We start from the raw sequence: 25035 nt of genomic DNA on the forward strand, positions 1-25035 counted from the left end.
TCCAGGAAAAATACTTTTCTTCTGATCAAGCCAAAAAAGCTGGAGAGTTTATGCTTTTCCATTTTTGCTGTAAGCTTGCTTCACATGTCTATTAAAAGCCATCCAACCGCTTTCATTTCCAGATCAGTGGATGCAGGCCTATCTTCACAAAGTCCCTTCTAATTTTCCAATCCTCAAAATAACCTTAATTACAATCCACTTCGATAACAACGTCCCTGTAAGGAGCAAGCAAACAAGCTCAGACTGTCCAGCCTGAAAAGAAACGGTCGAAAAGGATACAATAAAGGCCTATAAAATCCCGCATGGCGCGGCTGGGGAAATGAGGCCAGATTGCTCCCCACCGTTTCCAATGCAAATTGGGGGAAGGAAAAAAAAAATAATCATATCAAGGTAACAGAGATCAGGTTCAAAACAGAGGGTGCTCTTCCTCTCAGCGTCACAGGACGCTGTGCATGCTAGGTGGGCTCAGGAAGGGGAAGGGAGAGATTAACGGAAAAGAAATCTATCGGGGGTTACTAAATAATGCAGAAACTACACGCGGCTCGGAAAATCCCCAGTCTGCAAACGGCTGGAGAATGAGGCAGTACTCAAGGGACGCAACATATATTCTTGCCCTTTACTTAAACTCTCAGCCATCTGCTTTTGGACACCGTCAGGGCCGAGACATCGAACGTATGAGCCTTTAGCTTGGTCGAGTACAGCTACCCTCACGTTTCTGCGCCCACTTCTTTCCCTTTTTTGTATCAGGAAAGGCAAGCCTGTATTTACATCGGTGGGAGCCGGCACCTACAGTCCTTCAAGACTGACGCAAACCCCGGTGAGCCGTCGGCACGGGAGGCGCCCACTGGGCCAGCCGCAGACTGAGGCGCCTGCGGCATTAGAAAAGCTCCTCAAGCGCCAGGGCGGGAAAGGCCCTCCGCGGCGGTCCGCCGCTCCATCGGCAAGAGGCTGCTTCACACCTTCGCTTCCACGGGTGCTGGGACACTCGGCGCTGTATTTCAGCCAGTACGGCACTTAAAACTTTTTACTGCGCTGATGAACTGAAAATCTTGTGGATTTAAGCGTGGGTTAAGTTGGAGCCAGGACTGATCCGGAGTACCTTGTAACTTCTGGACGACTCTGGACATCAGGCCGCCACAACCCTACGCTGTACCGCAACTCTATGTGCTCCTATTAAATTTTTTTTTTTTTAAAAGCATCGGTTCCTTACAACTTGCGATCCGTCACACAAAAGTGCACGTTATTAAGCTTTTCGATTTCTAGTGTTCTTAACCCCGGGATGTGTTTCTCATCACGCTTCGAGAAGCGGCAGGGAAGCCCCGCTGGGGCTGCGCAGCGCTCCCCGCTCGGGCAGGGGGCTACCCCGAGCTGCCCGTGCCTTGCGCAAAGTGCCTTGCCCTTCGGTCTGTCCAGCGGCAACTTAACACCACGAAACTACATCCCTGCCTTAGTTTCCACAGTCAGAAAAGAAAAAAAGAGAAGAAAAGCAGAGTTAAAGGCATGATTTCAAAGCCAAACTACTTTGCCTTCACGGTTTTGGTTACCTTGAAACGTTATGTAGTATAAATGTCTTTTTTTCTTTTAATTTACTAGCCCATAGGAAGTAACTGAACATCAGGGAAGTACATACCCTCAGAGTCATCTTCTTTAAAAAAAAAAAAAAATCCAGTAAATCTTGTATTCCTTAAGGTAGGAAAAGAAGGAAAATAGGGATACAGAACGTATTTCAAATCAACGAATCAGAAATTAAGTTTTCAGTATGTTTGAAAATAATCCTTCCTAGCATACAGAAACTGCAGACTAGAGAGAATTCATAATATGAATACAATACAGTAATTGTCAGTATATCAGGAAGAAGCGATTCAAAAATCTGGATTATTCAAATTTGAAGTCAGCAAGTTAAACAGCGACAACTTTGTCACTGATAAAGCGCTAGAACCTTCCTAGAAAGCATTTATTAACATGACCATCGTCAAAAGAGCTAAATTTTACATAAATTAATAGGTGGTTTAAATCATCAGTTCTCTTCCTTTTCATCGTCCAAGTTGATGGATGTACTATTCCAGTTCTAAAAAAAAGGAGTAGCAGGGAGATCAACAGCTCTGAAAAATCCGTCCTATAATAGTTAATCACACTAATGATGATTTAAGCAAATTAGTTGAGCAATAATCATTCATTGTTTAGATTAAGTTTACGACTGGAAGGAAATCTACAGTCAGTGCCAAAGATAGATATACTACATGCCATGAAACCTCAGTGGCCTGATCTTACACAACAAAACCTCCTCTTTCACCTACACAAAGCCTCCAGCAGCTGTTTCCCCTTCCCATTCCACAGAAATCCTTGCATTGTTGCCCAAAACAAAATTTTAGCAAATTTTTTACTGTACTATGATTTGGACCTTATTTTTCCCTTCAGCAAACCAGAATGTAATAGGATAATATTCCTGCCTTCTTTTCTATTAATTTTTCACTAAGAACTACCTTATTTTATCCAGCATATTCAATCTGTTGCATTTCATGACGTACTAAGAGAGGGCAAAAGACAAAGCTATAACTCTGAGCTATGTTATTGCTGATACTGAGAATAAACAAGTAACTAATTATAGGTATACTGAAAACGCACATATTTGCCAAAAGGCAATGGGAATGACAAAATTCTGTTTTAAAACTTCTCCCCAAAGTCTCACGCACATATTCAGAACGAAAGCAGTTGAATTTACTAAAAAGATATGCTTAACAGCATTGACTGAACTCTCAGAAGTTATGAATTGCTAAACTAATCTCGAAAGAGACCTTTTCATTACAGAGGGCTGACATTTTCTAAATTGTGCTGCTAGTCTTCTGGCTTCATTGCTATGCACAAAGCTTGCCCTCAGGTTTTCAAAAGACAGTATGCAGACTTGCAATCATGGAAAGCATCATTCATTTCTTGAAAGATATTCCATTAGAATGGACAAACCAAATTATTTGCAGTTGAAACTCCAAAGTACTGTTGGGCTAGATGAGTTATAGAGCATGAAGTCTGATTATTTTCAAAGACTGCTAAACTTTCATATAGCCTTCAAGCACAGTTCCACTCCGCAACATGACTATGCAAAAACTGTACTGTCTTTATTAGTTTAACTGTTTCCTGTGTTTACAGATTGAGGTCTTTACTACCAAAAAGTACCATTTTTGGAAGTTTTTGCAACTTGCATGCTTATCATCACTGCAGTCAATGCAGTTTAAAAAAAAGACAAACCGCCCTCTTTAGAAAGCATATATTTTTGTGCATTAACTTCTCAATGACAGCAAGGTTGCACCAGGAACCCCAAACGTTTGCATCTGGCCTTCCAAGCGTTAGAAGTTACGGTGAACAAGAAGAGACCCTCTTTTGCACAACAAGTTGTACTTTCAAACCAAAATATGTCACTGAAATCAAAAACATACGATGCGAGTCAGAGGCACGTCACCTGTGAGATGCCTTTTCTGCAGGCACCCCGCCGAGTACAATCCTGCTTTAAATTACAACATATGATACAAGTGCGAGCGCTCACTTTTGAAACGCTTTGTCTAACAGAGAACTGAGCCCACGCCTCGCTGAACGCGAGAAAGAGCAACCACAGGAGAAGTCCTTGAGTCATACTTGAAAGAAAGACAGAGCAGCAGAGCTGCTAGAAAGCAGGACTGTTTAGGAAAACATTCAATACAAAGTACAACACTGCAGTTAAATAACCATTAACTAGTTTGCTGTAGGCCCACGGTTTCCTTCTGTCTAGTATCCTGGATCCTGTTCACACACGCAACAGCTTTAAGTTATTTCGTAGATCACCTCTGCCTCCAAGTGCTTCACATCTGCTACAGAAGAATGCGTTTAACTTAAATTGATCCTGTAACTAAGCAAACTAGGCTTTATTTAAAGAATCAAAACTCTAAGGTGCTTTCCTTCTAAATCAGTCTCATCATGGAGAAAACCTAATTAGCTGCACTACTGCAAGACTGTTCAGGGAATAAGGCACCATAGGTAACAGCCCGTCTCCTTACCGCACGTTACTGAATTGTTTCATCTTCGTAACTTCAGCATAAAATTCCCTCCCAAGAACTGTGGCTTTATAGTAAGACATCTAGTAACTGCAATGATCTATCTCTCATTAGAGAAACAAATTATCTTGTGGTGTAACAGTCAGTTTAACCAGCATAAAAATTAACTTTAAAGAAAGTACATGTATACTTCAGATAGATTGTCTCTCTAGGCACTTGGCATTCTTTATCATTTCCATTTTAATATTCCCTCAGAGTTCATCATTACCCACTGGAAACTTGTTGGTACAAAAAATAAAGCATAATTCTGTATCAAAATGAAGAGCATACAACACCAACCTATAAATCCAAGAATCAAACTTAAAATTTTTTTCAACCAGTTAAACATGAAAGGATGACCTTGATACATAGACAAAAAATACTTGCCATTTTAGGCACCCTTTCTATAAAAACAGTTCTCACTTACAGGAAAAAGGCATTTTAATGAGCTTCTCAGTTCGCACATTTACATTTCTTGTGAGTCTTTGGATAAACAATTTAAAAATTGGTACTGAATCTTTCAGCTTTTTATTTTTAATTGAGATTCTAAAGGGTCATATCTCTCTTTGACAGGTAATAACAACAGTAATCAAAAAAGAACACCCTACAGCCTACCTCCCTTTTAGGATTATATGCGCTGCTTCCTTCAGTCCTTAACAAAGGCTCAAAAGCACCCTCAACGTTCAGCCATTTGGACTACCCACCTGGCTTACCTTGCCTCCTCCGCTTTATGGTTAACAGGCAAAGTTTACAGTATCATGACAGCTGTACAGATGATGAACTTTCTACCCATTATCAATTATTACCCCTGCATAAGCCATAAGGAGCCTAATGCTGTGCTTCATATAGCATATCTTATGTATTCATGTCATACGTGATAAGACAATTCATGGAATTAGATACTTTCTTCCAAGAAACCTAAAGGAAACTATGTTATGAAAAGACGAGCTGAAAATAGATACAGAAAATACAGAAGGCAGGCTTCACTGCCTGTCTTTTAAAAATTAAAAAGTCACCTCAATAACATTATCTTTGGCATTGCAGTGCAAGGAAATGACTGACGGAGGCAGGACTGGCCGCACTGCACTGCAGCACAGTTCTCTTTTTTTCTAATTCACAGTGTTACATATTTAATCATCACATAACTGACTTGAGAATCAAGGTGGCAAATCCTATGCCGAGTAAACCCTTTTATTTAAACTAAGGCCAACACTACAGATTTTGTCAGCGTTTATGTTGCTTAAGAGGTACAGTTCCTGGGTTGGCAGAAGCGTCTATTGTAGATGGTTATTTTGACAAAATTGTACTTGGCTCCTTTTCTTCGCTTGAGCCCCAAGACAGAAAGGATCACAGATTCTTTAGATTTAAACCCAACAGTGTGAGTCTGCAAACCCTACTAGTTTTCTACATGCCTACATCTTCACCTAACGAATCCCTCGTGCGTCTAACGCTCTGCTTCCCACCGTGCTCAGAACGAACATGTGTTTCACGGTCGCATCAGGTGGGCATGCCCAATCCAGCCCCAAGCAACTGCTTTACCCAAAACTCTTGGGGGGCCTGACACAGTACATGGACACATAGCATCATTTCTAATAAAACACCATTTTGGGAGATACCAATACTTCAATATCTCAATAAAATTATACTTAGAGGTATGGCATAAATTCAGAACATCGGAGGTCTGGATTCAATATGCAACAAGCTCACATCTCGGATCTATGCTAAAAACAGCACATTTTGTCATTTTGCATGTATGACACCTCACCCAGCAGATGACATTTTCTGTAATAGAGAAGCAATAAAGATATCTCCTCAATCTACAAATTGCAGGTTAACGATCAAGTTAGGGCATGTCTCTGATGGAGGGAACAGGGAGAAATGCTGAAAGATGGTACATTTACACAGAAGAACATTCTTACTGCTCATCTTCAGTCACCTGTCTTAAGTGGGGAGTTCTTAGCCATATAGTGCCCGATTCTCCTGAAAAAGCACTGAAAGCATCACTGACTACATTTAGACACATAAGTCTAAAATCAGATGGGATAAATATTTGTCAGGTTTTTTTTTTCTTTTTATTTTCTTTTTCCACCCACTGTCCTGCAATCTAGCCTTAAAGCTTTCAAGGAAAAGGGGCCTTGAGCTAAATCAATGTCTTAATTTTCCAGTTCCTTATTGAAATACGTTATGATTTGTGAGAAGAGACAAAAACATATCTAAATATTAGACTTAACATAAAAACGTGTACTGTTTATAACTGATTATTTAGGCCAAAATTATTGATACTACTTTTTTTAAAGCTATTCCGTGAGAGTAGGTTTTTCCATAAAGCAGCAGCTGGTTCAAAGCCCTGTTAATACGATCTTAATTTATTAGAAATTCTAGCTGAAAGATAAACCAGCTTTTACAATTCCCTTAGTTCAATATCAGTTTCTACACTGCAGATATTTAAGACACTGATGCTTAATTTAGTAACATTTTCATTATCCCCAAGGATTACTCGAGAACATTTACAAGGAAAACCATTTTATGTGAATTGTATGCGTTATTGATAATTTGGTTTGAGGTTGCTTAATGGTACTTTTTTTATATATATATGGAGATAGATACATAGAGAGAGGGAGGGAGGGATATAGAGACACGAGGGGTATTGGCAATGCAATTTTTAAGGGTGTGTTTGAGTATATGTGTGCATATATATGTGTCCCTTCAAAACTATGTTATCAAAATCCCTCATTCATCAACATGATTCCAAACTTAGAAAAGTGAAATAAAGGAGCAAGAGAAGTATCCTCCTTCCTCTAGCATGACTCTAAATAGTACAAGAAGTTCAGGAGCACTACCGTATCCCACGGACAGACCAGAATAACTTTTCTTCCCTCAGAGAAGCTCACTGAATTATTTTCCAGCCTTTTTTCCCCCAGCAGCTGAATAGTGCATGCCCAGGTGCAGGAAGTAGATTCTTAAAGCGGCAGAAATTCAGTGCAAATGTAAAGTAACATGGAGGGGAGGAGGTGGATGATAAAACAGACTTTTGATTGAGTACTGTTAACCTGGAATGAGGGTAAGAAAAAAACAACCATGGCATTGCTTAAACGCACAGTGCACCTCACCTTTCACGTAGGTGCAGTTCTGGAGGCATTCCTCCAGAAGAAGAGCGAGGAAGTAGAATATAAAACCTCCAACAGATCTATAAAATTAGCGCTAGAGAGAACATGCATCAGGAACAGCTGCTCCCTGTCGCTTCTAATAAAAGTACTAGGGGACATACAACGAACCTGGCCGACAGCAAGTAAACTTTCAAAAAAAGATCACTTTCCTGGACATTAATGGGTTATGGCTGTTATAACCATGGTTGCTAGATCCAAACTTTTTGTAGCACTGTGTAATCTACGGCTCATCCCAGCAATACGGATTACATTCATCAATCAAGATTACCCTAAAGGGAACACCTCGGTATTTCTAACCTGATGAGGTTAATGATTTGTCACCAATACGTCTTTGCTAGAAACAGGAGAGAATTTCCATGGAGGCCCAAAGCATTTTTACAAAACGTGTTGGCTGCCATGTGGCTGCTCCGGTCAGGAAAACAAGTGGTTTTGGAAAAACACCGAAACTGCAAAATGCTACAAGCACAGTGCAATGAAAGCAAAAGCTTTGGTTCCAGGTTGGCTGGGCCTCCAGTTGTCACTGTGTTGGAAGAGACTGCTTTTGAGAAGTATAACCCAACTTTGGGAACAAACCTCTGCTTTGTGAACTTCCTTCCCATCTTCCTTCCCTCTCGCAAGTACTCGCCGGCGCTTATCTGCTCTCAGCCTCACGGCCAGGCTGCAAGCAGCAGGGGAAAGGGAAACCTCCACGTCAACCCACTCCTCCCGCTATAGCTACACTTGCATGGCACTGCCGACACTGGGAGGTCACTCCAGAGAGTTCGGCCCCAGGCCGGCGTCCAAACCCTGCCGGGTCCTTCCCGTCCTCGCTGCCCAAAGAGGCGTGCTGCTAACTGCCCCGGGAGCACGGCACCCTCCGATACGGGATGATCAAAGAGCGACATTAACTTCGGGTTCACAAACAGCCTTTCACACGCCGCGCCAGAAGCCGGCGCAGCCTTCGGAGCGACGGTCCACCCATTTCCCGTTCCTCATCCTGCTCTGCCGGCCGGCGGGGGACACGGCTGGCAGCTGAGCACGTCACACTCCGCAGGCGGCAACCAAAACAGCCTGCTGCTTACTGTAACGACCGCAGAGCCTGGGAAGGCTCCACGGCAGCCCATCTACCGCGCGGCGGTCCCCGTCGGAAGGGATGCCTGCAAAGCCATCGCGCCCCTCGCAACTTCCCGGCCCGCGTGCCCTGTTGGAGCACGGAGAACCAAAAGGAAGCAGCAGGGTCGACATCGCTGCGCGTGAAGGCCGACCTGTTTTCATCCTTCGGTGACTTGCACCAATTTTCAAACGCGTGGGCTGCTGCAAGGGAATCCTTTTTGCAAAATATTTCAGCAAAACTGGCTCCAAAAAGCCCAATTAAAGAAACCAAATTTTTGCGTCTGTATCAAGAAGCATAGCAAGCTTTCCTTTAACAAGCTTTGTTGTCCCACACTTTGGAAATACGGCAAAAACAGGACAGACCAGGACACATGGTCTTTTGCCATCACCATAACATTTTGTCCACAGTCAGACAAGTTAGAAGATGGCTACTGCAGCATCAGTAATGTTCCTTTAAAAGAGCTGCTGTAACTGTAGCTTGGGGACTTTTCTGAAATACTTGTGCTCAAATGGCTATATGCCATTAGACCACACAAAATTCCCTGGCTGATATAATATAATGCAGAAAGCGTATAGGAAAGTATCACAAATGGTCCTCCTGGTCTTAGAAAAAGATGAAGGCATACAAAAAAACTCAAGAACAACAAAAACTACAACAGTTTGCAAACTGCAGAGCAAGATTTAGAAAATGAGAACTACGAGCAGAGCGAGTCAGAGCTTCAGCTGAGCCCGAGACTTCTGCAAAGTAGTGGTGGGCAGCAGAAATTTGATCTCAGTACCTGTAAACACTACAGAAGTGTGATGTTTTGGAGGATGTAAGGAACTTTAAGTTTACGTTTAGCATCATAAATATGCATGTCATGTAGATGGGAATTTTGGGGTTCTAGGTAAAACCTGAGTGAGCCTCCTCATAATTTCAAATATTGGTTTATAATATTAACACTTATGTTGCAAGGGTGATGCTAGCGGCAAACATGCAAAAATGACTCAAAAAATATCTGTAGTTATTCATACCGTTTGGTTGAATCCATAAGTAAATTATACACCTCCAAAAATATAAACTACACTTAGAGAGCAGCAAGGGCCATTGAGAATAGATAACACAGTGAAGTGTAATAGTACTGACCAATAATACAGTGAGATTATTTTATTCACCTTCCCCTCATCAGACTCCTCACTTCAAATCTTTTGTATCACGAAAGAACAAGAACTGTTAACAGAACTTACGCTGCATTTTCCAGAGGAAAGAAATAGTGTGCTCGAAGTACGGAAATTCTTTTTAACATTAACAGCTACCCCCAACCACAGTTATGATATATCCAGAAGAAGAGAATACCTTGTCCCAAGTTTGAGACTTCTACAGCATCAGGCTACACATTACTTTCTGACTTTATTACTGAAGTGAAGCCTATTATCAAGATACGGCACAGAGCTTAATTAGAAACAGAAATCAATAATCTAGAAAGTATGAGAAAGGTTTCAGCAATTTCCAATGCTGGTTCAAATTTCTTTCCTAGAATAGTTTCCAACAATAATGAAAGCTTAATGCAAAAGTAAGCATCGCCCAGACATATTACTCTGTTGTTACAAGATTTAATTGGGTTTTCCAATATCTACAATTTCCTGTGAAGGATGGCATATTCTCTTACCAAAGCATCTGCCAGAGATTAAGATCTGGTCAGAGGTACTTTTAGAAGACTAATTAAAGATTAGGCTCTTCCCGCCTGAAGCCCTCTCCTCTCCCCCCCAACCCTTTTTTTTTTTTTTTTTAAAGAAATTCTTAATAAATCCAACTCTTAAGAACATTAATTCAGACTGGTTAGTAAGGCAGGAGCACCTAATAAAAGCAAATTTGCTCTTGTGCAAGACAGAGTCTATAATCCTGTTCATTCAGGTTCCTTCTCTGCAACCTGGACAGTCCATATGGCAACTGCGACTAGTGCACATGAGGAGTCAACCTGTCTCCTATGCACCAAGTAAGAAACCATACTTTTTCCAATATTTTATGAGATGTTAAAAAAAAAAAAGAACTACAACAGAAAAGACAACTATGTTTAATGATCCAGACTTAAATTGAATGCCAATGTACCATAAAAAAAAAAAACAAAAAAGTCTCCTCAAAGACCACCTGATAATATTTTGATCTCCCAAGAAGTACCAAAGTCTAATCAGCAGTTGGATGAGATTACTGCAGCTAGATACGCATATCCCACTGAAACATTTTAAAGCCCCTCCATGGTAGACAACAGTTCACAGCAGATACTTAAAAATTAGCTGAAAATTCAGGAACTTCAGTTTCGTTCAACATAAGCAGCAGAAATGTTCTTAAAAACAATGTAAAGTCAAAAGATGTGCTTTTCTGTAAAAAAGGATTTTAAATACGCTATTAGGTTGCCACCTTCACAAATAAAGCTATGGAGAAAGGGCCACCTGCTTTGACTTACCTCACTTCCTGGTGCTTTTCTTTTAAATGATAGGAGGGAAACTATTTGACCAAAGCCTTTTAATAGTGTAAAGGGGAACCCTTTTTCAAACTATTTTTTTAAAATCCAGTCAACAGCTTTAGACTACTTTGTTCCTAAGGACAAACAACAGTAATTAAACTCAGAGCTAAAAATGGAAAAAGAATTCAAATATCAATGGAGGGATGACCACAACTAGGTTTTCAGCCAAGATCTTCAAATGCAAAACTTGAAATATTTCATTACCTGTCAATAATCATAATGTTTTGCATACGAGAAACATCTATTACTCCAACAGCAAATAGCAAGGCTAAATGAAAAATGGAGCTGAATAACTGTAACGTTACAAATTATTTCCAAGACAATCACGTCCACAGATTTGAGAAAACTAAGTTTCTTTCTTCTTCTGCGCACCAAGCCTTGCTCCAAGGGTTAGAAGCGATGATTATCATCATCTCAGGTGTTTTTATACGTTACAATGCACTTAGGTGTGCTACACAAAGAGAATAATGTTTCAAGTCTTACAGTCTAGACTAACCAACTACAGCTCTGCTGTGCAGTAATAACATAATATTTTCAAATCTTATTTGTGTCACTGCGACTACCAATTTAAAACCAACTGACTAGACAAAATATAGACTTTAATCTAGATTTCTTTTATTATCTAAATTGCCATCCAGTACTTGCACAGAAAGCACGGCAGGAAAAACAGCACAAAATATATATGTTTTGCTAGAATAAGGAGTCTTCATTAGCATGTGACTATAAAGCTACACTAAAACATTTCAGGCATTTCCTTTCAAAGCATAAAAGCGATTCTATCAAAATACTTTTGCATTTGTTTCTTTTCCCTCTCATACAATTTACTCTGGCAGCACAAATGAGGTGGTGATCAGACTACTGCCACGCGCACCCTCAAATTTATCACTAAAAAGATGATAGATCTTTTATGATGATAAAAAAGAGGATAAATCTTTAAAAAAATACACTTTCCTTTAATCTTATTTCTAATTTTAATACAGCAATACTGTAAAGCATTTAATGTATGTTATTTAAGATATGCTCTTAGACACTGATTGCTGTCCTAGATGACTGAGGAGCTACATTTCTGCAACACCCCCAAACACTGAAAGACAGGAATAGAGACAACATAACAAAAAGAGCAGTTTAACTCTTCTCATCCAAAGCATAAGTATAGACTGATTCATTTTTTTGAAAGGCTTCAGACCTGCCTTATCAATTTTATAATTTGCACTGGAAAAATAAAATGGAATTTTTGTTGTGTTTCATTGTTTTGTGGCTCACTATTAACTGCAGTAAATATTTCAACACAAAGAGAAAACTCCCCCTAAACTCATTATCTGCAGCATAAGCACCAAGACAGGCGACAGGAAGCTCAAACAGTGATCTAACGCGCGTCACAGTATTTGCAGAAATCCCAGGGGCTCTGGACACAGCAATAAATTTGAAATATTTCCCAGATGAAGAATGAACTTATAACCTTCTCAGTATCTAACTGCCACTACGGCTCTTCCAGGCCACAGTTTTTAGACTGAACAGAAGCTGGCCAACCGCATTTTAAATATACGTACTATTCGTTTCCCCAACTTTTCTTTCATCACTTTCCACTCTTATCTAACAGAAATACTACAGATTCTTTCACTGCTGCTGAGAGCAAAACACATTTTTCCAGTGCTCTCGATTCATCACGTGTCGCAAATAAATCTGGTACCCAGGGCACCACTGGGCCTGCTGCTGGGAAGGGGAATAACACTGTCAATACAGCTCACAGAAACATGACTTCATACCAAACATTTTCAAACACCAAATTATTGCCTCCCTTAATGGGAAACAATCTACCCTGGCAAAGGTGCTTTGCAGGTACTTGGCCTGATGGACCCTTTATCAACTCTGGGAAAAGTGAGCAAGTACAGAGCAGCACCCACATGTTATGTTTCTTCCTGAAGACCGCATCAAATGTGGACAGGGATTTGGGGATAGGGCTATCTCAAGCATAGGTCTCTCTCCAGGACATTTCATGTCCTCTTCCTCATCCAAAACACTTCTGGAATGTGCCAACTGAAAAGCTGGTGCCCAACCACCCGCACACGAGGGCACAGGAAATCTCGGTTTGCACGCACACAACTGGAATCTCTTAATTTCTGAAACTATTTGATGCAGGACAGTCATGAGAGTTTCCTTCAAGGTGTCTCGTCCTTTGCAACAACGCAGATCCACCACCGAGCTGCTCAGGCAATCGCTCCCTAGGCCATTTCAGTCAAAGTGATCCCAGTTAGCTCAAACTCATCTAAAAAGTCTGTATAAATTGACTGAAACGCCTTACAAAGAGTTCACAAAAAGCAGCCGAGTCAACAGATGACAGGGGGCTGTCAGGACAGAGACAGTTACCTTTCCAGCGGGCACAGCAGTAAGGAGAGCTCAGGAACAACAGTTTATGTCATTCAACAGAATATACAGAATTAATTACAGGCAATTTCTATACTAAAAGCCGTTGCGTACTTAGATATGTACTTTAGATATTACGTATTTTGAATTTCCTGTGTGTTTCTAAAAACTCCCTTCATACATATATTAACTACTACTTTGGTAACGTTTAACAAAAGGTTGAAGTTTATCCGGGATGTTTCACAGGTAAAGGTACAGATAGAGACAAAGAAAACAGGTATTCATTTATGATTCTTTTTGCCTTACTCAAAAAAGTAAGTTAGGTTAAAACAAAAAACAACAAAAAAAAAAACAAACAAAAAAAATCACTATTTCTTCTATGAAAATCCACCTAAAATTTAAGTGATTTATCTCAACTAAAAATACTTTTTTTAAAACCAGTGGTGAAATATTATTTTTCCCCTGTATCCTTGGGACTTGTACTCTATACCTTTCACATATTGCTAAAACAGTCTTCACAGAAGTCTTCCATTAATGTCCCACTGACCTCTGAATAAAATGAAACTGCTTGAACTCAAGCTCCTAGATATACTTTGTGGATACAGGGACGGAGGAAACAAGTTCGTGGAATATGGTTTTGGACCCTCGGGTATCACATTTTTCGAGTTATTAAAGCAATGTATGTAAGGAAACCACACCAAATATTTTTTTAACTAAACATTATAACAACACAATACTCAAGCATTTTTTAATTACACAGGGTAGCCTGCTCAAAGGACTTCTTTCAATGCATGTGAAACTGATAATATCTTAGAGCATCCCTGAGCAATGGGGTCAACTCCCTTAGTTTTTAAGGTAAGGTTTATCTAACTCAAGAGTGTGCCATATTTAACGGCAAAACCTGAACTCTCCGGGTTGATCAGCACGTGTATTTTTATGCACTTTGAGATAAGCTCTCGCCAGCTACCTCCCATTCACCTTATACCAAAACCCCAAGCAGCACAGAAAGATGCGCTGCGCTTCACCCGTTCCTGGGCAACGGCGCACAGGGCACTCTTCAGTGCGGGATGGTTCAAGACGCCCTACCCTTCGACGACGAGGGTCAGCAACTGCCCTCCTCCTGCGGCGAAAGGACAAGCACGCAGGTAATCACGCCAACGCGGCTGGGGAGCGGCGGCTTGCTGCTCCGGCCACTGGCACCACCCACGCCAACGAGAACGCACGTCAACTTCTCCATTCTTAACATCCATACTAAAGGATGCAGGAAAGCTGGTCTTAATGAGCGCTCGGTGTTTTATACACAATTCAAGCTTACAGTTCAGTAGCATGGGTTATTTCTAAGTACCTGCAGATTTCAGTAAATCGGCACCCTGTGCTGCCATCCTGCAGGGAAATCTCAGTTAAGAGTCATCGACAGGAACACTATTTCACTTTAACTGTCCTAACACTGTCAAATAATGCCATCTTACCCACACTTAAGTGAAGACTTACAAATGACTCACTGAATTGCCATCTTGCCATCATGAAATGTTAATGGGGCGGAGGGGGAGACTGACTGCATTAGTACAACCTCTACTATGCTGCTGAAATCTTCCAACAAAAAACCCCAGCTGCCTCAAGAAAAAGATACAGGAAAAGAGATGAAACAAAGGAATTAAATACAAAAAACTTCAATTTTTTTTTTTTAATAAATTTCTGCCAGATTTTAATCTCCAAGAATGATAGAAGAAGCTTAAAATAAGCAGAATCATATAGTCAGTAGATAGGAAAAGATAACAATTTCTCTAGTCTAGAAGAAAATGATACAAGGAGCAGATAACAGTTACTCAAACTGTTCAGCTCTTTACCATATTACGGTAATGGAAAAGTGCAATTACTCTCTACAGCAACTTCCCAATGCTGAAGGAAAGTAAAACTTAGTAAGATTTAGAACTAAGAAATAAAACCAGAAATGTAACTTTCCAAAATACATTCTGACTAATCTTTAATATATTTTAACATCAAAGCATAAGAAGAACTAATAATATTTTGTCCCAGGCCTATACGAAAAATTCAGCATGAAAGGATTAACTGGTAGAACAGATTTTAAAACTTCACAACGAAATGAATAATAAATCTCATTACATTATGGCACAAACAGTGATCTTGGATCACTTCCATCCTTAAGTGATCAGGCAGTGTATGGTAAATTAAGGCCGTAATCTCAGTTTTAATAACGATTTTCTTAGCTTAACTGTGTCATATCACTAATATTACTAATTTCTGCCACTGCCCATAAAGCTCAAAGCCCCATGCCAATTCTGTAAAATATGTAATTTGGAACTAAATTAAGCCCCAGCATACATTGGGTGACCTAAAATCATGATAAAGTGCTGTTAATCAAGCACACAAGTCTTTAAGGCACAGCACCAATTTTTCTCTCAGCCTAAGAGCCAAGGGGAAGAGGAAAAAAAAGAAAAAAAAAAGGAGACCTAATATTGCATTTGGAACAGGCCTCGCAGGGAACACAGCTTTCAGATATTCTTTCCCCACTTTTAAAAAAGGGCAGGTCTAGCTAAAATGCTTCTGTGACAGTGACCTGCAGAAGGCAAAAGCTGACCTTCTCCAGCTCTGCTATACCAAAAACACAGCCACCTTTCTGAATGGCCAGCTAAGGCACGTAAAACTCCTTGATACCATGCCTTGAGCGCTAAACCTTGTCAAACTTTGATACCTTGTGCTGGGAGAGGAGTAAGAACTCTGCTGGCATGTCTTTGCTTCAGCATAGGAGAGCAGTTATCCCACGATGTAAAGAAAGCGCATCCCATTTTTGTCATAAACGTTTTGCCTATAGTTAAGCATTCCTTAAAAGTTTTTCAGTGACTAAATTTTATCCCTTCAGACTTATTTTTAGGACATACTTTCTTGTACCACAATCCCTTGAAAAATAAGTCAGTGAAGTTCTTACAAAGATATCGGATACAAACCACAGACATACGAGTTCAAGCTAGCTGAAATACCTTCAATCAGTGCAAAACTCCAATGTAAAGAAAAAAAGCATATTTCTTCATGAAATCTGAGAATGATGAAAAAGTCCAACTTTTACCCAATTTTCTTTGCTCCTAAATAAGTCTACGTTATTTGCACAGGTTACATAAGAGGTTTTTTTTTCTTTTTTAAATCAGTGCTTCAGTTCTTATCTTCAGTTTTTTCTATTAAAAGTAGCTTTTTAAAGTAAGCAACGGAAGTCATTATACACGCAATAAAACAAGAACTTACTAAATAAGTATACATCCGCTTTTATTTTCTGGTGAGTTCCTTGAAAATAGCAGTATTTTTAAGGATTATGAAAAACACTTTTTATAATGCCCATCTCAAGACAGGACCACGAAACATCTATATCGGCCAATATTGAGGCCCTCTGTCCTCCTTTTGAAAAGGAGGGACAACAGTTTTTACCCACACTGAAGACACATTATGTAAGCAAATTCCTCATTTCGATATTTGTGAAATTACAAGCAGGTCAAATAATCAATCGGAGTAACACATAACACAATATTTACAGCAAACTTAACTCTTGTGGGTTTTTTGGGGTTTGTTTGTTTTTAAAGGGGGCCGGAAAAAGGGCATGGACACAACTGTCATATAAATAAAGATCCAAGTATTTTTACAGCCAAGTCTTCAAAGGACCACACAAGAATAACACTCCGGAGAACAGGCATCTGGAGATCGATTCCCTCTGAAAGTTAAACGCTCCACCTACCTTGAACCGTAAGCTCTGCCTGAGCTTCGATCGTCTCGTTCCCGTTGTCGGCTACGCAGGAATACGTCCCAGCATCACCCGCCGTAACCTCGCGGATCTCCAGGCTCCCTCCCGCAAGTAAAAGAAATCTTTCATAGCTGTGCAAAACAGGACATATTGGTGATTAGATGGAAAAAATGGATTTAAATGGACTGTTAACACACAAGTTCTCTGTATGAAATGTCTAAATAAACTTAAGAAGTGTTTGGGTGTAATATTTCTGGGTGCCATTTACAAGGTGCCAAGTTAGAAGAATTTTTAGCTAGTGGGCAGATTCTCCACTTCTGCTTCGCATTTAAAACCAAGTTCAACTAAATCAACTCTGCACAACAGCAATACATCTTTTCACACTTTCAGCTTCAGCTCTTCCCAACTAAAAGCGATCCAAGGTATGTAGGCAGTAGCAGCTAACATTTAAGAAAAATTAAATAATTCAATCACATTAGCAAAACATTTGGAGGTACAGCTGGGAAGGCTTTAGTGCTTCAAAAAAAGTTAGGTCAAGTATAACATGCAGGCTTATGCCCGTACAACGTAAGGAACAAGCAGCTGCAGAGTCTATACACCGCCTAGTTAATTGTTGCTGTTTTGGTAAGATGCAAGAATTCAGGATAAGAGACAGAAATTTCTGAGACAAAGTCAACAGGCTGACAAATTTAAGAATAGAACTTTCTCCATGAATTGTGAGGGGTGGAGGGGAGGGTGGAGGGGAAGGGTTTTTATTTCAACCCTTGTATATCACCTGCTTTAGATGCTACGTGAACAATGAAGAGCCTCAGCCTCCTTCTGCATTCTCCTCCCATTTCACCCATCATGTCCCCTTATGCAATATGAATTTGTACTGGAAAACGTTCCAACAATCCTCATCGCTCCAACTGTTCACAATATGATGCCAGTAGCATTACCAAAAAACCCAAAGCTGAGAAAACAAATCACGAAGTCCACTGAATGGATACAGATCCAAAACCATCCTGAGCTGCAACCGGGCGGGGGGGAGGGCTACCTGACGAATTTGTCTGGCACTAGAAAGTCAGGGCTTGGGGGGTGGGAGAGGGTTGAATTTTTTTTTTTTTTTTCAAAATACTAACTGAAGAGCACGTTACTACAAACAACTGGTTTTTGACCTTTATATGGTGGCGGACATACAACGGTCAATACAATTACTTTCTCTACTTCAAATTGTTTTACTAGCATTATGTTAGTAAAACTAATATTCTCACCTGAGTGGAAATATAAATTGTTATGACACAAAGGTGTTTGGCTCACTAACTAGATACCTCTTTAATATGAATTTATGGCACTGCTATAATTGTTGATTAAATTTTTGCTCAGTATATTTAAAACCTGAACAGATATAACCATTATTGGAATTAAGTGAAAGAAACCAATCTTAAAAGAGTCCAGAGAGATGTGCAACCCAAGCCTACCATAAGGAAAGGGATCCTGCTCCCTTGATCTAACAACAGGAGGAAAAGGGTTAAGTATTTCAAAGGACTTCAAAAAGTTTGGGGTTTTTTGGAAAAGGTTAGGGAATTTGCGTGAAAATATGTTCCAAAATGCACATTAAGAGCTTTAAAAAGAATGCCACAAGAAATAGCAAAGGAGTATGTGAATAGCATGGCTAACAGGCTGTAGCTCAGCAGAAGACTGCAAAAAGTTTGTGCTTTTTTGGAACTACTCAAAAGTAGTTCAACAACAGAAAGTAAGGAACTAGGAAGATACGTTTTGGATGATTTTGATGGCTATTTTGTTGTTGTTGCAGTCAAGAAAAAGACAAAAAAATTCTTCTATCACAGATCAGATAAAAAATTAATTGGTAGGGAAAAAAAACCCATAAAACTTTAAGGTAACCAAGGATGGTCAAGGACGATCCTTTTCCTATTGTGAGCAAGAAGGAAAATCTGTACAAAGGTGCCATAAACAGGAGCCGTCAAACTCGTATCACGTTTTTTCCCCTCCTGCTTTCCTGTGTTTTTATTGTGTCTGTCCAGGTAAATTCATTAGATTAAACCTACACAAATGTGTTAAAATTAGCACCCAAAGTGAAACCAAATCTAGAAGCCTACAACTTATCCAAGGCAAATCTGACTGTCTGGACTGTCTGCTTTTATAAAAAAAATAGAAAAAAACCCTCTTAATTTTGTAAGGGCAACAAAGCATTTGCACAAAAAGAGCAAAGCAATCAGATTTTAGATACTAGACGCAAAGAATCAGCTTAACGTAAAAGCAATAATGCAGTTTGAATAATCAATCTTTTAAATGAATTTTTAAGTGTCAGGGAATGGCAAAAATCAAATTCAAGCTTTTTATATGTATTTCATACTGCCTTTAGTTACACTGTTAAACACTTCCTTGACATAAAATGTCTTGAGCAACTCCAAACACCTATTCATACTTTTTTGCATTTCAGCATGATAAAATATAGTAAATCTTTATTACTTTATTGTATGCAGTAAAGCAGCCAGTTATACCCTGAGGGCTGGGATGGAAGGGTGTTTGTTTTTTAAATTACTTTTCCCAAAACATCTTACAATCTCTTTGCAGTCTTGGTAAAGCACAGCAGATAAAATTACACAGTATATTAGATTTTGTTGAATCTACTACCAGAAAAATCTCCATAATTTCCCGGCTATGTTTAACCTTTGCTGAGTTGGGCAAGTGTAATTCACTTAATACAAATCGCTCAGAGGCCCTGGCAAACAATACTATGTAATCAAAAATATCACACATTCGTGTGTGGCGTGGCAAAAAACCCACATTTTACCTAAGAACGTGTTATACAATTCAAGACTGCTTTAACACATACAGCAAGAGCAGAAAGTTAACGCTGCACGTGCAACCTTAGCTTTGTGATTTCCCCATTTTGGAAACCGATTCACCATACAACCACAGTATCCTCTTGAATCCTGCTGGAATTTTCTGTAAACTTTTTTATGATATAAAAGTATTTTGTTAAATTGAACAACTTGCATCACTCAAGAGTTAGCAGTAATTCAATAGCTTTATTAAATATAGTTATTGCTTAGAGTCCTTTCAACTGTTTATTTTCAACTCAACCATCTCATTTACTGCAGGTTTTGACAGAACTTCCTGTGATACACAGGCAGTTGTATTTTCTCCCAAGCATATGTCCACATGTAAACTGGATTACCTAACATATGCCGTTTGAGCTCAGAGCAGCAGAACATCGATCCACACACTGTGGATAGGGTCCCAAGCAGAAGAGCATCTTCTGCACTTTTGAAACTCAGTGCTCGCCTCCCAAGCACCGAAAATCCATCCTGGCATCCACCTCAAGTGAAATTTCATTTTTCAATTTCAGATTTTCTCAAAAGCACAGAATTACTCCTGCATTCACTAACAGACAAATCTTCACACAGCAGGATCCCTAGCCAGACAGGACATTTCTGGAACAAATTTTTGGAAGGCTCAAAGTTGGCAAAATGTGAAGAACTATTCTGCCTGTATATAACATCTCCATTATAGCCTTTTATATCACCTAAAGTTTCCAGCATGAAGATTTTACTTATTTAGAAATAATGCTTTCCAAAAATGACAATAGTTTTTTTTCTTCCAAATTGTTTCACATTTCAGTGGCCTTTCCCACTTCCTTCTGTTTCTCTCAATGTCATCTAAATTCCTGGCTGAGATATTACTCGTACTGAGTTTACAGAGGAAATCCAGCTGAAAAAGTAGAACGCATATTCAGTAGAACTGCTGAATTGCATGTGGAGAATATGACAGGGTGGGTCTGCCTTAGTGCTGCCAATCCTCCACCTCAGAATTATGAGTGATATACCCTGCATCACAAGATTTTTGCACTTTTGCATTGCATCTGCTTCGGTTTGAGCCTAGCGGCAGCTCGCTTCACATTTTGAGGCTTTACTCTAGAGCTACAAGGACCAGCAGCATAACTTTCAATTTAGCATAGGGCTTAACCTTTTCTTTCAAATTTGAACAGTGTAGTTCCACAAAAAATATTAAATACCATGAAGATTATTAGTAATGACTACTAAGCCAATTCAATGAAAACTTTCATCCAAGCAGTCAAACAGCAGGGCCAAATTTCAACTTTATTTCCAGTGATTTTTATCTCCACAACCACTAAAATACAGTAAGGAAGGCCTTAAAGGATCAAAAAGGTTCCCATAGCGAAGTATCCTGCTTCTCCCAAGATGCCAAACAGCGATGCCTAGAGAAGGGTATGGGGACAGCGCGAGCACGTGGAGACCCTTCCTCTGGACAGTCTCCTACTCTTCAGCTCCTGAGGACAGAGACTTCCCCAAGTCCTGGGTGGAATGTGGGTATTTCATAGCCTTTGATGGACTTTATGTTCCATTATGAGGAACCACAACACGAGCTGTCTAACCTCTTGAACTGGGGTCCCCAATTCGTAACATGATAGAATAACCAACAGCCGTTCTCTGCTTACCTGCTCCTGCACAACCCATCAGATGTGGGCATGCAGCAAGCAGAGAGAGTCTACTCCCTGCTGCCCCTTTCCTGAGACTATTCCATTCCTCCCCATTACATGGCCAGAAGCACACATCTCAATGACCAAAACGCACAACCAGTCACCCACAGCTGCACGACAAAGACGTATGGTCTTTGCCTCTTGGATCGCGTGACGGTGCATGTTCCACCTGTAGCTCAAGGAACGCTTACTGTATGATGCAAGATTGTTGTAGTTTGATCACGTAAAAGAAGATAGACTGCAACCATTGGCCTCTGACTGCTCTGACCTACGAGGACCCTACGAGGGTCTTCCTAAGCCAAAAGGTTAATTAATCAGAGGCAATGTCTACTTTTTCTGTAAATTCACTTTGAGCACCGTATTGATGATTCATTCATAATAAATGTACTTTACTAAATCATTTAAAAATGACTGACTGTCTTTGGTGACTTTGTTTCCAGTTATTAATTTATATTTAAAATCTTTAACTTACCACGTTCTGAAAGGACTCAAGAGCTAGTGCAACGGAACCTTCCAGCACTGCATTAACTTTATTAGTTTCTCACTCAAAGTGCAATGATTCCTCCTTTTTCTCAAGCTCAGAAAAATCATGTATTTTAGAAGTCTGCCTGCACATTTAGCCTTAAGGCTAGACTATCACAAGTATTTTATGAATTTCAGATTATTGTCAATCCATATTGGGGCAATAACTTCACATGCTATCATCTTACCGACAAATCAAACGGTTTTTAAAATAAAGTTTCTAAGCATGTATTAAAAAAAGAAATTGGTTTGACAAACATTTTATATAGCAAAACGGTTTCACGGTATTTTGCATTCCAGGCTTCTTGTTTTGAACAAATGGCAAGACTACCATCATTAAAGTTTACTCATATTTAGCCATTAACATAAATCTTGTTGCAGTCTTTGACAGAACCTCCATCAAAATTGACCTTTATCTGGTCTTATAATAAATATTTATTCCCCAAAAGCCACAGCACTCTAAATTCTTAATAATCATTTGTGAAATAGAGGTTCCTATGCAGACTCTTATTAACAAGGGAGCTTGAAAGGAAAACATTCAGTTCTGTATTAGATGAATTGCCACAGTTAGAACACAAAAGTAAAAAGAAAAGGTTATATTCCTAAACCATTTAACAAGGGGTAAAAAGAGGAAATGTTTGACCAGGCTACCTGAATTTTGTTTCCGGTCCTTATTCTATTTATATACATACATATATATGTATGTATGTATGTATGTATGTATGTATATGCACACACACATATATGTATATATATATGTATATATAAGAATAGGAATAGGATGTGTGTGTATATATCACAGAAATATTTATAATGTATGTTTTTATATGCATATGTGTGTGTGCATGCACATGCATATATGTGTGTTCATTTATATTGTGTATATCTATGTATATTTAAAGATGATTTAAGAGATTTTTCTAGGCAGAAAGTACATTAAAACCTGCCCAGATGATAAGGATCATTTTTTCTTGGTATAAAGAAAAGCCACGTTAACTAGAAAAGTCTTATTTTTATGCAAAAGAGCTATTTTAATACAAAATAAATTTAATTTCAAAAAAAAAATTTCATCAACAAAGCAAAGTAACTTTACTATCTTCAGCAAGACCAGACTCTGTAGTACAGCAAGTCAAATGAAATCTCGTAGCAGAAGTCACCTGGAAGCTGTACTCGTCACATACAAAACGACATATAATGCTAAAAGTTGACTTTAAATATTCTGAAAAATCAATTCATCCATCGTTTAAATTGAGCACAGATTAAGATTGAACATGGTTGCTAAAGCTATGCCTCAGCTCTCCCGTTGTAAAATTTCTTACTCTGTATTTGGAAAAGAAATCAAACAAGCATTTGTGAAGCCCTCAGAAGTTATCTTGATAATCAGCACAGAAAGACTCGTAAGTTATTAGCAGTATTCAAAGCAGGATTTGAAAAGTAAGGCTCCATACCAAAAAATGAGAAGAAAAGAAAACAACAAAAGCAGCTGCTCAGTAAGTGAGCTGTACTCTCGTGGTGCACCGAATGCGACACAACCGGGAGAGGAACGGGGTAAGGGAGAGGGGGTGGGATGGGGGCCAGGGCACATTTGTAAGGGTAATACAGCATCATCTTGCATACCACAAAAACAAATTAAGATCTCACCAGGCACATTTATTCCGACAGTTCATCACGTTTGACTGTGCAACTTAACAAGTCTGTACCCATTCGTTTTATGGGAATGAGTTCTTATGTTTACAAAAAATGAATCAAAAAAGAAGAAAAATCACGTGCCATCAGATTGACATCAGCACAACTTCTCAGTGGTATTCAAACTGGTGGTCATTACCTACAGAAGCTTGCATTTTCCAGCTAAAGACAGGTCAGATTATGAGCCCCTGGACTTTTTTTTTTTTTTTTTGGGGGGGGGGGGTGATGAAAATAAGATGCAACTACTCTGCTGGTGCTGTAAGAGACTTTCATGTTCCTTTAGTTGCTTGCGGTGGCAGCCATACTCTAGCCCAGACCCTAACTTTACCCCTCACTGTTTCACGATTGCCTTGCTTCCACAATGATTGCCACCGCCGATTTTGAAGGGCACTGAGAACATCCAGGTATCCATTTGTAATTTTTGTGTTCGTCGATGTATTTTCATTAGATGAACAAAAACACAGCTTCTTTCCTCAATAAGTTTTGTTCTTTTTTTCCCCCCCATTTTCTGCCACATTCTTGAATGAATACACCAATGAGAATTTTTGAATAGAGTAATTATCACTTAATGCATTCCTAAAGGCCTGTAAATAATTTTTTTTTATCCTGCTTACATTTTAATACTCAATTTTAATAAGAAATGATGAAATTCTGCATGAAACGCTCTTAAATTCTTCTGGAACATTTAGATGCATACTCAACACTGGACATCTTCACTGCAGAAAGAGTCATGCTAGTGAGGAAACTACACAGAGAGATGCCAACATGAAGAAGTCTTAGCTTTTCTGCAGCGTCCTTATCCCCTTAATTGCTTCTTTTACTCCAGAGGCAATCTAACAGAGTAATTTATTCTTGAAGCCTTCCTGCTTCAAATAAGATTTCTTGGTTTCATGTGTCTGCAGGAAATAGCATGAAATTGTTCTCCGACTCTCATGAACTACCTTACTTGTCATAACACTCAGTCGAGAAGCCCTCTGGCATTTAAACACACTAGCATCCATTTTACTGGTTTAAAACCAAGCAGAAACTGAATCTAAAATGGAAACTCTAGCTCAGTTTCTAGATTCTTACCCTTACATAAAAATATATTAGCCATTACTCACCCTTCTGTGATAAGCTCTTCTTCATTTCTTGTCCATCTGACGTATGGTGTTGGAAATCCTACCGCAACACATGGAAAAACCGCGCTTTGCCCAGTAACTTTAGTAAGTGAAGTTGGCTGCCTCAGAAACATCAAGTTCCGCGACACCTCTGGATCTGCAAATTTTTTGTAAATGACAAGAAGGTTACCAATGCAGAATCAGAAGATCATTATATTAATTTAAAAAAAAAAAAAGCCTGATTTTTTTTCCCTCCATCTTCACAGGCCTGAAATCATCATCTT

At 39.3% G+C, this 25035-nt stretch overlaps 1 protein-coding gene across 17 annotated transcripts in view; it reads right to left on the minus strand.

Moving 5' to 3' along the window:
- The window catches only part of NEO1 (neogenin 1), a 220724-nt gene that overhangs the window by 102611 nt on the left and 93078 nt on the right, over positions 1-25035 (minus strand). For all 17 annotated transcript variants that reach the window (XM_068958976.1, XM_068958979.1, XM_068958974.1 and 14 more), the window contains exons 4-5: positions 24755-24908; positions 16931-17067 (exon numbers count right to left, since the gene is read on the minus strand). In XM_068958976.1, coding sequence (XP_068815077.1) covers positions 16931-17067; positions 24755-24908 — 291 coding nt within the window. The remainder of the gene's footprint in view (positions 1-16930; positions 17068-24754; positions 24909-25035) is intronic.

This window comes from Struthio camelus, chromosome 12, assembly GCF_040807025.1.
Source record: "Struthio camelus isolate bStrCam1 chromosome 12, bStrCam1.hap1, whole genome shotgun sequence".
In the NCBI taxonomy this organism is placed as follows: domain Eukaryota; kingdom Metazoa; phylum Chordata; class Aves; order Struthioniformes; family Struthionidae; genus Struthio; species Struthio camelus.